The 11,662-nt window shown below is 47.8% G+C and overlaps 4 protein-coding genes across 4 annotated transcripts; 2 read left to right on the top strand and 2 right to left on the bottom strand.

Annotated features, from left to right (window-relative positions):
- The first annotated feature begins 201 nt into the window (after positions 1-201).
- Positions 202-2,902, top strand: HD556DRAFT_182812 (uncharacterized protein). The gene is made up of 13 exons (XM_041309824.1): positions 202-676; positions 732-764; positions 815-834; positions 887-901; positions 959-997; positions 1,060-1,088; positions 1,147-1,160; positions 1,405-1,464; positions 1,523-1,657; positions 1,709-1,946; positions 2,007-2,058; positions 2,111-2,261; positions 2,315-2,902. Exons 1-13 carry the CDS (start codon positions 604-606, stop codon positions 2,413-2,415), a joined length of 960 nt encoding a protein of 319 aa, XP_041163125.1. The 5' UTR covers positions 202-603; the 3' UTR covers positions 2,416-2,902.
- HD556DRAFT_183197 (thiamine diphosphate-binding protein) lies at positions 2,476-5,109 on the bottom strand. Its single transcript, XM_041309825.1, has 9 exons — positions 4,946-5,109; positions 4,747-4,883; positions 4,602-4,694; positions 4,073-4,549; positions 3,732-4,022; positions 3,439-3,683; positions 2,930-3,385; positions 2,752-2,881; positions 2,476-2,695 (listed from the first exon to the last, which is right to left on the bottom strand). The coding sequence occupies exons 1-9, from the start codon at positions 4,993-4,995 to the stop codon at positions 2,661-2,663; spliced, it is 1,914 nt and encodes a 637-aa protein (XP_041163124.1). The 5' UTR covers positions 4,996-5,109; the 3' UTR covers positions 2,476-2,660.
- Positions 5,110-7,696: 2,587 nt separating this feature from the next.
- On the top strand, positions 7,697-9,472 carry HD556DRAFT_1232348 (general substrate transporter; the record flags this gene model as incomplete). Its single annotated transcript, XM_041297504.1, has 3 exons — positions 7,697-7,929; positions 7,976-8,271; positions 8,322-9,472. 3 exons carry the CDS (start codon positions 7,697-7,699, stop codon positions 9,470-9,472), a joined length of 1,680 nt encoding a protein of 559 aa, XP_041163123.1.
- A 293-nt stretch (positions 9,473-9,765) lies between these two features.
- On the bottom strand, positions 9,766-10,344 carry HD556DRAFT_1232286 (uncharacterized protein; the record flags this gene model as incomplete). The annotated part of the gene is made up of 1 exon (XM_041297500.1): positions 9,766-10,344. The coding sequence occupies one exon, from the start codon at positions 10,342-10,344 to the stop codon at positions 9,766-9,768; it is 579 nt and encodes a 192-aa protein (XP_041163122.1).
- Between the last annotated feature and the right edge of the window lie 1,318 nt (positions 10,345-11,662).

Genomic DNA, 11,662 nt, shown 5'->3' with positions numbered 1-11,662 from the left:
CTGTTCAGAGACTGTTGGCCATTCTCAGGCCTCCTAGGCACGCCTTGAACCAGAGACGTGTAAGTTCTAACAAGCTTCTAACCCAAATTCAGCCTATCATTCAATCCCTCTTTCATCGTGCTTTTATTTAGTTCGGGATTGGAAGTACTTTGTCCGTAATCGAAGACCCCTGCTTCGTATCCGCATCCACAAGGTCAGACATCACAATGTGACAGATGTTTGTGGATCACTACTATACTAATCTTCATCTGATCTTCCTTCCAGTTCAGATGTCCACACCGGTACATATCAATCCCCGTCAACGTTCACATGCACATCCAGAATGTTCACTAATCGATAGATTGGTACTGGTCGGAAATCACAATATACTTTCGTTCGATCGATACTTAGGACTTCCATATTTGTTTGATGTCACATCACACAATACTGACTTCAACCAATCAAGGGCCTCGACTCCGACCCTCGGAGGCAGGTGATATCCATCATCGTCATGCCGATTTGGCGATACGAGGGCTGCAGCGCTGAACAGCAGTATATCTGGTACGAAGACTAGATCGTTATAACCTTCAACATCCCTCACTCGCTCGCACTCATCCCTCGAATATGACCCTGGTCTCAAATGATCCCGCTTCGTGGCCGATAATCAATTCAAATGTTTATTTAAGCTATTTGATGGGTTCGTCGTATTAGTTGGTGATGTCTCGAACTAACGTTGACTTGCGGCTTCGCAGTCGCCGCAGGCGTCGTGGTGGTATACGATTGGGGTGAGCAGGATAATGTTTGAGAACTACTAACATTCTCATGATATCTCCAGTACTTACACTTGGACGAGAGGTAGGTCGATGTTATTCCCTGAGCAACCAACTCGCTAAGTATGGTGTCATAGATTGAATTGATCTGGGTGAGTGACAGAGTCGCATCAGGAGAAAAACAACAAAATACAATGAATTTGGGGTAGAGGCAACGCTATTCTCTCATGATTGCGCTGTACTTGATTGTTCGTACCTCATGTCATACTATGGCATGATTGGCAATTGTGCTGACTCCAAAATGTTCTAGATACGCTATGTTGGAATACCATATTCTGTGTACGTTTTTGAAGCCGACAAGTTGGTACTGTACTAATAGCCCATCTCTCGTGATCAGCATAACTGTTCTGCGTACGTCTCATGCACTACGTTCGATTCTTCTGACCGGCGGCACACAGTACATATACCATTGGTCTCGAAGACAGATGAAGTCAGTATTCCCCAACCGATCTCATTTTCATCCAATGAATATACTTATTTGTATATTTGTAGGGGTGAGTGACATTCTGACCATTCAACCTAGCTCAACATAATGACTCAATAGGTGTGAGTCTGAGTGTTTGATCCTCGTATGGTCACCAATCGGGTGTTTCAGGCAACATTGCGATCTACGTATTGAATGGGACGGATGTGGTCGTGGCTGCCATGCTGGGCGGTGAGTTACCCAGCTGCAATACCTCAGTGATATTGACTCGACTAAAACATGATACAAGTCATCATGATTGCTCGGTTACATGCCATGTATCAGGGATCTAGAATGATGCTTATCTTCCTTCTTATTATCTTCCTGGCTATAACCATCGCCTGGGGAGTACTCATGGCAATATCACTCAAGTATACTGTAACGGGTAAGCTTTACTTGTTGACTTGAAGAACACGGCTCATTGGACCAACACCAGAGGAGCTGATATTCTCTGGCACATATATGTGCGAGTATAGCTTTGAGGGGGTCGTCCAGCTTCTTATTTCAATGCTTTGGGTGCTCTACACTGTTTGGGAGGTCCTCGCACTGTGTCTTTCATTCGGGATTGCTGTGAAACACTTCCGTGACCTGCGACGACTCGGCCCATTGACAGGATTGACCATCAGGGACTGTTTCAGAGTGCTGGTACAATCCCACGTGCTTTATTTTGCGAGGTAAGCTTGTAATGTGATTAATGTGCTCATCTTTGCATGCTTAAATTCCATACGTGCTAGCTTTGTTGGTGTCTCTTGCTTCCAGTTGGTTACTTTCTCTCCAGAGTCCAAGGTGCGCCGACCCGCCGCTGACATCTGCGTGTAACCACTAATCATTTCTGTAGAATTCAAATTCTATAAGAACCGACATACTCGATAGCGCTTGTCAAATTTTCTTGAGCGTGCAGATGTTTGTGCTGGGACCACGCCTCATCCTTAGCGTTCGAGAATATTACGCTAAGCTCGTGGCCGAATCCGACGCAGAAACTAGCATAAGTTCGATTTTCTTTCAGGAGCGCGTCCATGTACAAACCAGCAGTACTGTGTAGGGAAATGCCTGCGGAGTGTTCTGCATGGAGGAGAAATTTGGTCGAGGATCTGTCGTGGTATTTATTTAAGCTACAGTATATTTAAGACTAGGTTTGCGTAGACATTTCTCACTAAATACTGGAAGTCGATGAATCGCCCGCACACACTTCGGCTCTCTGACTTATCATTTGACTTGATGTTCATTTGAAAATTACTGATATATTTCTCCATAGGTGTTAACTAACACGATCAAGAATTCGTATTCCCTACGGCATCGGTATACTACAAGGTAACAGTACAAACTGCAATATGAATTGCATTACAGTAATATTGTGTTTTTGGAAAGAGGCCTTCTCTATGATATGTCTAGTTAGACAGTTGCTTGATCTTCATAATGATCGCTGTAGGAAAGCCACGATTAATATCAGTCAGCATCAAATTCAAGAATAAGACGAACATTGAGGGTCAAGGTTTTGATGAGGAATTTGCTCAGACAAACCACCGCAGCCCTCCTTGGTCGTACCCATGTAGCCATACTTGGGTGTGAGCTGGCGCTCGATGAGCCAAGTACCCATCTTCGAACCAAGCTGAAACACACGTTAGTGTGAATCTACCTCACGCGAATGGATACGTACCCCAGTCTTCTGGTTCAATGACTCAACGACCAGTACGAAGGGGCTTGAACCGATCTTCCTAAGCGTTTGTTCATCGACCAGGTTGAGCGTAGGCTTGTTGATCAAGCCAACATCCAGACCCTCCTGGCGGCAGCGCAGGACAGCGTCCCACGAGCGGTACAGCATCTCACCGAAAGAGACAACATATCCAGCTTTGCCATCCACGATCGTCTCGTCCTTGCCAGGCACGAACTTGTAGCCGTCACCGAAAAATTTGGTACCGTCCTCCTTGAGGATGTAAGGCACCTTCGAACGGGTGGAGAAAACGAAGCGCAGGCCACGCTCGAAGAAGACCCGCTGGATGACAGCCACCATCTGCAATGGGTCGGCAGGGAAGTAAAGCCACGACTGAACATCAGAGAGACCATTGTCGGCGAAGAAGGAGTTGACACCAAAGTGGCAGGTGTTGTCGGCCATCTAACGACAGAGTGAGCCCAGGCCTCTAGATCTAACATCGATAATTTACGCACCTCATCAACACCAGAATGCGAGAAGTGACTAAGAACATTGCAGTTGTTCAGGCGGGCCATGGTGACTTCAGAGATAACCATCTCAAGGAAAGCAGAGAACGTCGAGAAGACACCAAACTTGTTCGCGTCAAAACCGAAACCAGCGGCTGTGGAGAAGTTTCCACGTTCCATGATACCGGATGGAACGAATACCTCAGGGTGCTTTTGGTGGATAACCTTGAGACCAGTGGAGCCCTCGAGATCACCTTTTTTGAAATGAGCTAAGTTCTTAGTAAATTTATCGATGAACCCACTGTCGATCACCATGACTTTCTCGGCAGCCTCCTCCTTGCTAAGCTTGTCCAGTACCAAGTTGACAGCTTCACCAAAGACAACACGATTTGCGCCAACCTCCTTGGTGGAGCCGATGTATAAGTACGGCACGCTCGCAGGCTTGATGTTGTTGAGAATATCCTCCGACACTGAAGTGGGGTATCCCCGTGCGGTGAGGTATTTAATGGCGGCCTTCACAGGGATAACATCGTGTCCGTGAGTGCTACCCTCGATGTCAGCAACACCCGGTGCCATAAGACGCTTGGCGACGACTGGAACCATGATTAAAACTCAAGTTACGCTGGGAAGTCGACGGGCTTACCAGCAGCAGGACCATCGTAGGTAACGACGGCGGCGACGGCGGCCCATAGGGCGTCGATGTCCTCACCCTGAACTGTGTAGACCTTGAGACCATGACCTTCAAGAGTCTTACTGACGTCGTAGCCCTTCAGGTACTGAGATGGGTGTCCGGCGATAGTGACGTCATTGTCATCGATCAACAATTTAACGTTCAAGTTCTGCGCAACAGCCAATCTGGCAGCCTCGGCATCGTTACCTTCCTGTTGGGAACCATCGGAGCCCAGACAGAAGACAACTTTTTCCTTGTTTGCCATTGCGACACCGTTCACCATGGGCCACATGTGACCAAGACGGCCGGAGGAGAACTTGACACCAGGTGTCAAACCCAGTTCGGGGTGACCAGGTAACTTTGAATTGGCTTCACGGTAATGAAGGAGATGCTCAGGGGGAATGTGCCCATCGAGAGCAGCGAGAAGGTATTGAGTTGCGACACGGTGACCTTAGTATATTGTTAGGTCAAGTCCAAAAGACGCATATATTCATTTGCATACCTGCTTCGTCGAAGACGATGGGGAGGTACTTCTCCGATGCCTCAAACAAGCTGAGGAGAATACACACCTCCGGAATGGTGTCATAAGCTCCACCTGATGCGAATGGTAAGCGAGAAGCAAGCTATCGGAGATCAAAGCTACAAACCAGTATGCCCGCTCACTCCCCGAGCAGCACCTGTTGCGGTGAAGAGCACGAGAGCATCACGGAGAAGCTGGATGTTGTGCAGAAGAGTCGATTTCTGTTCTGCAGTCAACTGGGGCTTGGAGGGGTCAAGCGTCAATCTTATCGCATCCCCGATTAAGCAGACATTCCAAATTTACTGCGACAAGAAATAGACACTGACTTTCTGTACTTCTTGAGATCGATTGGGAATGCGCTCTCTGTGCCAGGCATTTTGGGAGATCAGGTGCTTCGAAGGTCTAAGTAATGGTGGTGTGATGATAGACTGATCATTCGATCTTACCAGCTTTATTAAGGTGAGCGTGTGAACTTGCATATATGCGGGCCGCGTTAGCAGCTACAACTCACATGAACTTACCAACATGCAACGAAAGGAAACGTTCGAAAGCTTTCACAAGCGAGAGCACACCGGAGCGCACTCAGCTAGTCCCGGAGTACAGGTAACTAGGCCATTTGCTCACTGCATTGCTTCACTAGTCCCTTCGATGAGAGAACGACACTACCGTGAGCATGTTCACATATAGATTAGTGCACATCTTCCCAATCATGTGAGCGGTCGTCGCTTTTTCATGGGTATCTGTGAAAGTTCTGTGAGTCTCCTATATGTCTTCTTGTGAGTTTCTATGGAACGAACGAATCATGATGCTTTCCGTAGATCTATACACACGTTCTTCGTATTCGGCCTGGGATGGTTACCTACGTAACTTTCTCCGCGCGCGTTTGTCGGAAACTACATCCCTTTCGAGAGGCTAGTGGTACAGGAACCCGGTGGGGGCGGTACCCCTGACGAATGATTGTGGTCAATCTAATTATGGTCAAGTGAAATGTCGATCTACCCCGTCCTATCTGCGCTGCTCACTAATGCTAACACCGACTTTGAACTAGTACGTCGACATTGTCTGCACTCAGAAGGCAAGGTTTGACATATTAGCCTATCACTTACCTACTTACTAGACCATAACTGCACTTTCCCGAGAGTGGATGAACAGCCGGTGAAATGGGTCCTGGTCCCTTGATATGCAGCACGCATTGATCGTACTTGCCTAAAACTTGAAGAGAGTTTCGAGTCTATCATGTGTGGATAAAACCGATACACAGGACTGGGTCCAATTTCACGATTGTTCATAAGTATGTATGATAGTCATCGACATCACTGAAGTTAGAATCTCAGCATGGTCCATCAAACTCATGACATCTACTGCAAGTACTCATCATGTGAACCGACATCTTAGGTTGTACGTACCGCCTCCACCGGCGGATATACTGCCAGTAGCCTTCGAAATTCGTTTGGGCCGGTCTTACTCTGGACTACACAAGGTATGGTATATCGGACCTTGAGATATTATTAACGATGATGCTGGTCACGCGTAGTTTGGCTGCGGCGCCGCACATGTGCTTCAAGTTGCGGAAGAAAAGTGGATGTCCTTTTTCAGATGTCGGAAAGATCCCATGTCTCCCGATCTATAGACCAACCCAAATTTCAGGCGTCCTACACTCGAAATGATAAGAGCCAGAAGGCGAAATTCTGCACGATGTCTGAGCTAATGTGTCTCGGATGATAACACAAGCTTTCCGCTACACCTCTCGTTACTCCTCCATCGCCATCACCAGCAGTACCTGGCTTTAGACCTGCTTCCACATTCAGTGCACAGCAAACACCAGTTAGTTTTGCCTTTGCACCGAAACGTAAAGCGGACTCAAATAACTCCACCAAATCCACAACACGCACCAAGCCCAAGGCAATTTCAAAAACCTCCTTACCTTGAAGAATTTCCTTGCATCTATTTTTGTATGGTGGAAGGCCTGTACATTCTCGTATTGTATTAGTATGATACACCCGTTTCAACATATCAGATAAATGTTCCCCGGTGTCCTATCCTGAGCCACATCGAACTGGATTAATTGCCCGCACAAGACCCATCGGTGCCTTGCAAACGAGCATTTCAGGATGTGGGAATTACAGATACGAAACGGCGTGCAACATTGCTTCCCGAGAACTTTGGCGTATTCAGATGGCGAAAGGCAAATGCAAACGGGAACGAAGGCGCAGGGACACGGAGAGCTGGCAAGGGGGCTGCAGAGAGGAGACGATGGGCAGAATACTCTGTTTGTGATAAAGAGGTGATCGTTTAGGGCTGCGGCAGCTCGAGTAGTAGAAAATTTCTATTTTGGTGAGGCGATGGCTCTGGACCCAGTTCGAACTCGAACAGAACCATACCTGACCGATCCATTGGCGAACCTATAATCCTGGTCCAGGTTTGAGGGTAAGGAAACGTGGACCTGCGGCACCGAATGATATTATTCAGATCAGAGGAATGTGATGGGGCGATGATTAATATGGAGCCCATTACCCAGTTCAAGTTCTGAGTCCGTCGAGTGGGCATGCTGCAAAGAAGAACTCGTGATCGTCACTTATTACCTCTTACATGCGGTGAGTTTGTTTGTTGGTGCATTTTAACATGTGGCGTATTTTGTGATGTCGTACTGCATTCGTTCTAGTTCACGCTTGTATCCGCGTCCGATTAATTTGTTCAGGGCGGGCCCATCAATGTACCATGTGTCGAAGATTTGAAGCTAAGCCTCATAGGTTCTGGTCCTTCGCAACTACCAATTTTTCCGTACAGGAAGACGACAGTTGTTCCTCACTATCATCCGACTAAATCAGCTAGTACAAGTCATTGGATGCTGGCTGCTGCTGCCAGTGGCAACCTTCTCGAGGAATATCGCTTTTCAAACTAGTTAGTGATGAATTTAATGACGCGCGCGGTACGCTAGTGTCCAAATGGGGTTTGCTAGTCCAAAGTTGAGATCCACTTACGACGACCATCACACTATAAGATGGGGCATTGCTCGCTCGCCTTTAAGGAGATACGCTCACCCTCCTGTTCACGTCATATACGCTCTCTGCTCTATGATGACCACGACTTTGAAAAGGGAGCTCCGGGATATCATTCAGTATCGCAATGCCTACTTGCTTGCGTTCTCAGCGACCACGGGATACGTCTGCTTCGGTTGGGAAATTGGTCTTATAGGTGGGGTGATCACATTGCCATCATTTCAAGAATATTTCGGTCTGTCATCGGAATCAGCCTCTGCACGCGCCAGCTTGAGCGCTAACATAGTTTCGGTCCTGCAAGCGGGCGGATTGTGAGTGCAGTACAGTTCCTTACCTCAATTAGACTCATATATTTAGCTTTGGGGCATTATTTTCGAGCTACTTTGCAAGCCGATTTGGGAGAAAGCCTGCTCTAATAACTTCGGGAGTCATCTACCTCATCGGAAGCATCATCCAGTCAACAGCTGGAATTGGAACGTCCTCGGCTGTTGGATTGAAAGTTTTGTATTTCTCCCGTTTCTTCGGCGGCATGGGAGTGGGTTTGATGTCAGCTTTGGTGCCGGCGTACGTATCCGAATGTGCCCCGAGAGCCATACGTGGTCGATGCACTGGTTGCATCGAAGTTTCGGTGGGACTGGGAAATATGCTGGCTTGTGGGTGTCACTTCCAGACATGTGACAATTCACTGAATGATGGTGTATAGTTTGGGTCAACTACAGCGTTTCTCTTAATATCTCACCAGGACAAATGCAATGGCGATTGCCCTTTATCGCCCAGATTATACCTGGGGCGCTCTTGGTGTTTTTTATGCTTTTCCAACCCGAGTCTCCCCGTTGGCTTGTGGAACGCGGGCATTATGATGAAGCAGCTGCAGCCCTCGCATATATTGCGAGGAAAGATCAGGACGATGATGCTGTCGTACTGACTCTTGGCGAGATTCGCGCTGATTTCGTCGGGAAGCACAGACTACCGCTGCTCACACAATTCCGCAAGATGGGAGAATCAAAAATCATATTTCTGCGCTGCATCATCGCTTCTATCGCCACCTTCTTCCAGCAGTGGTCCGGCACGAATGCAATTAATTACTATGCTCCCGAAATATTTGCCGGCCTCGGTTTCTCATCTACTTCTTCAGCGTTATTTGCCACTGGCATATATGGTGTCATAAAATTCGTCGTCACATGCATGACTCTTGCCTTCGTCATCGAAAGTTGGGGTCGGAAGAGAACCCTGATTTATGGTGGTCTAGCGCAGGGCCTGATGATGTTATGGCTTGGCGGGTACGCTGGTATTCACCCCGGCCAGGGCATTGTGCCAGCGACGTACGTTTCCATTGTCGCCATATATCTATACGGCGTCTTCTTTTGCTTAGGCTGGGGTTTTACACCCTTTGTCCTCGGCTCTGAAGTTGCGCCAGGCCATCTCCGTATGGCCGCCATGTCCCTCGCAGCTGCGACTACCTGGCTGTTTACCTACGTCATCGCCCAAATCACGCCCATCCTGCTAGACCGTATAACCTATGGCACTTACCTCCTGTTTGGCGTTGCTTCACTTATAATGGCAGCATGGGTATACATCTTCATACCCGAGACGACTGGGTATCCACTGGAAGACATCAAATATCTCTTCGAGAGAGATATCATCCTTCGCTCGTTGGAAGATGCGCCTTTGGGCTGGATCTTCCTTGGGAAGCGCCGCGCCGTCTCCGTTGAAGAGCTTAAAGCCGCCGATATCCTTCCGACAAATAGTCCCAAGGATATCTCAGAGGAATTGAGGTTGGAGGATGCGTCCGCGCGGGGTCATTCCCTTCGGACTTCAAATTCACAAGGGTGTGATGATCCTCTTATTATATGAACGTAGAGTATTGCGGGCGTTACATGAATCTTTGTATGTATTTCCACAGCATCTGTAGCTTATGTATTAGTTATCTAGCTTTACTTCTTGATGTAATAATGCGCAGTAAAGACCGATTGAATCCACGTGCAATAATAAAACCCCGACGACAAACTCATTGACAACTCTTGCATGTTCCCGTCGACACTGTTGACGTGCTCACCGCGCTTTCGGACCAAGATGACACCTGAGATCGAGGAAGGACTTCCAATGTGATTGGTGGCCGACAGGACTGCAAAGACATACAAAAATCTCTAAGCCTTGCTAGCAACCCGAGCCGCTCGATGCGCCTGTTTGCAAGCATGCCTTCCATTAAGATGCCTCTTCAAAGCATCAGGACGAGTGAACGGGTGTCGGCAACCCAAGCATGAATATTCAGGAGCACGATGTCTAAGACACTGCCGATGGCGTGCAAGATCGGTGGCACTGTGACAGACCTGCCTGCAGCCGTCGAGTAAACAGGGAAATAAAGTCTGTTTGGGTCCAGCGAAACTCCTTTCTTTGACCGATGCCGATGATTCATATTCAGAGTCATCGGTTCTGTAAGTGGGCGTGAAAGTATCGGACGAAGAACACCGTTTGCGAGTTGTAGCTTTTCGCTCGTCTCTGAGGCATTTTTGCCTTTTGGTGCTATCCCTGGGCGGAGCTGATGCATTTCGTCTCTTCTTTGTGACCGCAGTCCGGGTGCCCAGAACCCTGACATTCGAAGAAGCTGGAGTACATGGATGGGGAACATTGATTTCATCGTAACCGTCATCGGGGGTAGAAGAAGTATAGCCATCCTCAGAACTGTCGGACCATGACACAGAACCGAGAGAAGAAGCCGAAGGCATTGGTGAATCCTGTGTGACGCTATGCAGCTGCCATGACATTGTACCGTCTGTCGAATAACCGCAGTCATCAATCCTGTCATCGACATCAGATAGATGATCGTCACATTGGGTGACAAATGGTCTGTCAGAAACTGCGCTATTACGTCTACGACACGATCGGAGTGCTTGAAAATCCTCGCAGTCCAGAGGCGGGGCGCAGGGGCGCAGGGAGTTAACCTCACTTGGTCTCACAGACACAGCACCACATCTCTCCTCGTAAGACGAACGACAAGGACGATAACCAAGCCTGTCCCATGTTATTCCCATATCGGAAGGTGAACTTTCCATCGCACTGGCGAGATAACATGGTCGTTTCTGACCAAAACCCCGAGTATGTGGGCAATTACGTGAATCCCAGGCACGAGCCACAGCATCGTAAAGCTGCGAAACATAAGGACATCATTCATACACAGATCGTCTAGCTTACGTTGTTCGGGAACTTGAATGATGCCAGCTCTTCATCCATGGTAGCAATATCGAAATGGTTCTCCAAAGTGCAATTGTAACCAATGCTACAGTCGAATGCGGTCGCCAGACACGCCGATGTGAATGGGATCATCGTGAACGAGTAGAGCTGATTGGAGACCGCAGAGATGTGTGTCGGAGGAAGGGGAACTACATTTGACTTTATAAGTCAGTCTGGATCATCCGCGATCATGTAAAGCACTTTGTTGCGAGCAACAAAGCATGAAATTGATGCGTCTAGGTAGGATGTCATTTTGTTTCTCAGAGCGGCCATCCCAAAAACATGTAAGTCAAAACATTCAAGGACGCCAAGCATGACTTACAACCATTGTTTCAAGCCTTTCACTGATCCTGACACAAGAAGCATGAGAAGTATTAGTAGTGCAGAGACATCTATCGCGGCCCAATTGAACAAAGGAAGAAAAGGTTGCAAAAAGGTCCCTTTCAAATGTGGGAAAAGTCGAAGCGAAGTTGATCATGAATGTACTCTTCGGTCTCATCCACAGTCCAGATCCATCGAGTATCCAGCGTCCACGGGAGTCTCGAACAGATGACTATTTTGTGAACACGAAGACAGGAAATAAGTACGTAACGTCGCTCCAAAAGAACACGATATATTGAGCAAGCCTCTGCGCCGGAGCCAACGGCTAGCCAATAATTCATATCATACCGCTCAACGCATGTCTCATTAAGGCACTCAGCTCTATTTGCGACCTTAGGGACTTGATATTTAAAATCGTGCCTGTAACGAAGGATCAACTCTCTCACTATGATCGGAGGTGCATGCATGATTATCAAGCACTTACATACCGCA

The sequence above is a fragment of the Suillus plorans genome, assembly GCF_016647745.1.
Source record: "Suillus plorans strain S12 chromosome Unknown HD556scaffold_13, whole genome shotgun sequence".
Lineage (NCBI taxonomy): Eukaryota > Fungi > Basidiomycota > Agaricomycetes > Boletales > Suillaceae > Suillus > Suillus plorans.
This window is presented reverse-complemented; position numbering and strand designations above follow the sequence as displayed.

What these genes read in the sequence shown, in the direction of transcription:
- HD556DRAFT_183197 (XM_041309825.1), bottom strand. Translation starts at nt 4,995, where the DNA reads ATGCCTGGCACAGAGAGCGCATTCCCAATCGATCTCAAGAAGTACAGA. An exon ending in GATCTCAAGAAGTACAGAAA is followed by an intron (nt 4,884 to 4,945) that starts GTCAGTGTCTAT and finishes GGATGCGATAAG; the next exon opens with ATTGACGCTTGACCCCTCCA. An exon ending in GAAAGTCATGGTGATCGACA is followed by an intron (nt 3,684 to 3,731) that starts GTGGGTTCATCG and finishes ATTTCAAAAAAG; the next exon opens with GTGATCTCGAGGGCTCCACT.
- HD556DRAFT_182812 (XM_041309824.1), top strand. Translation starts at nt 604, where the DNA reads ATGACCCTGGTCTCAAATGATCCCGCTTCGTGGCCGATAATCAATTCA. An exon ending in TTATTTAAGCTATTTGATGG is followed by an intron (nt 677 to 731) that starts GTTCGTCGTATT and finishes GCGGCTTCGCAG; the next exon opens with TCGCCGCAGGCGTCGTGGTG. An exon ending in ACTCAAGTATACTGTAACGG is followed by an intron (nt 1,658 to 1,708) that starts GTAAGCTTTACT and finishes GACCAACACCAG; the next exon opens with AGGAGCTGATATTCTCTGGC.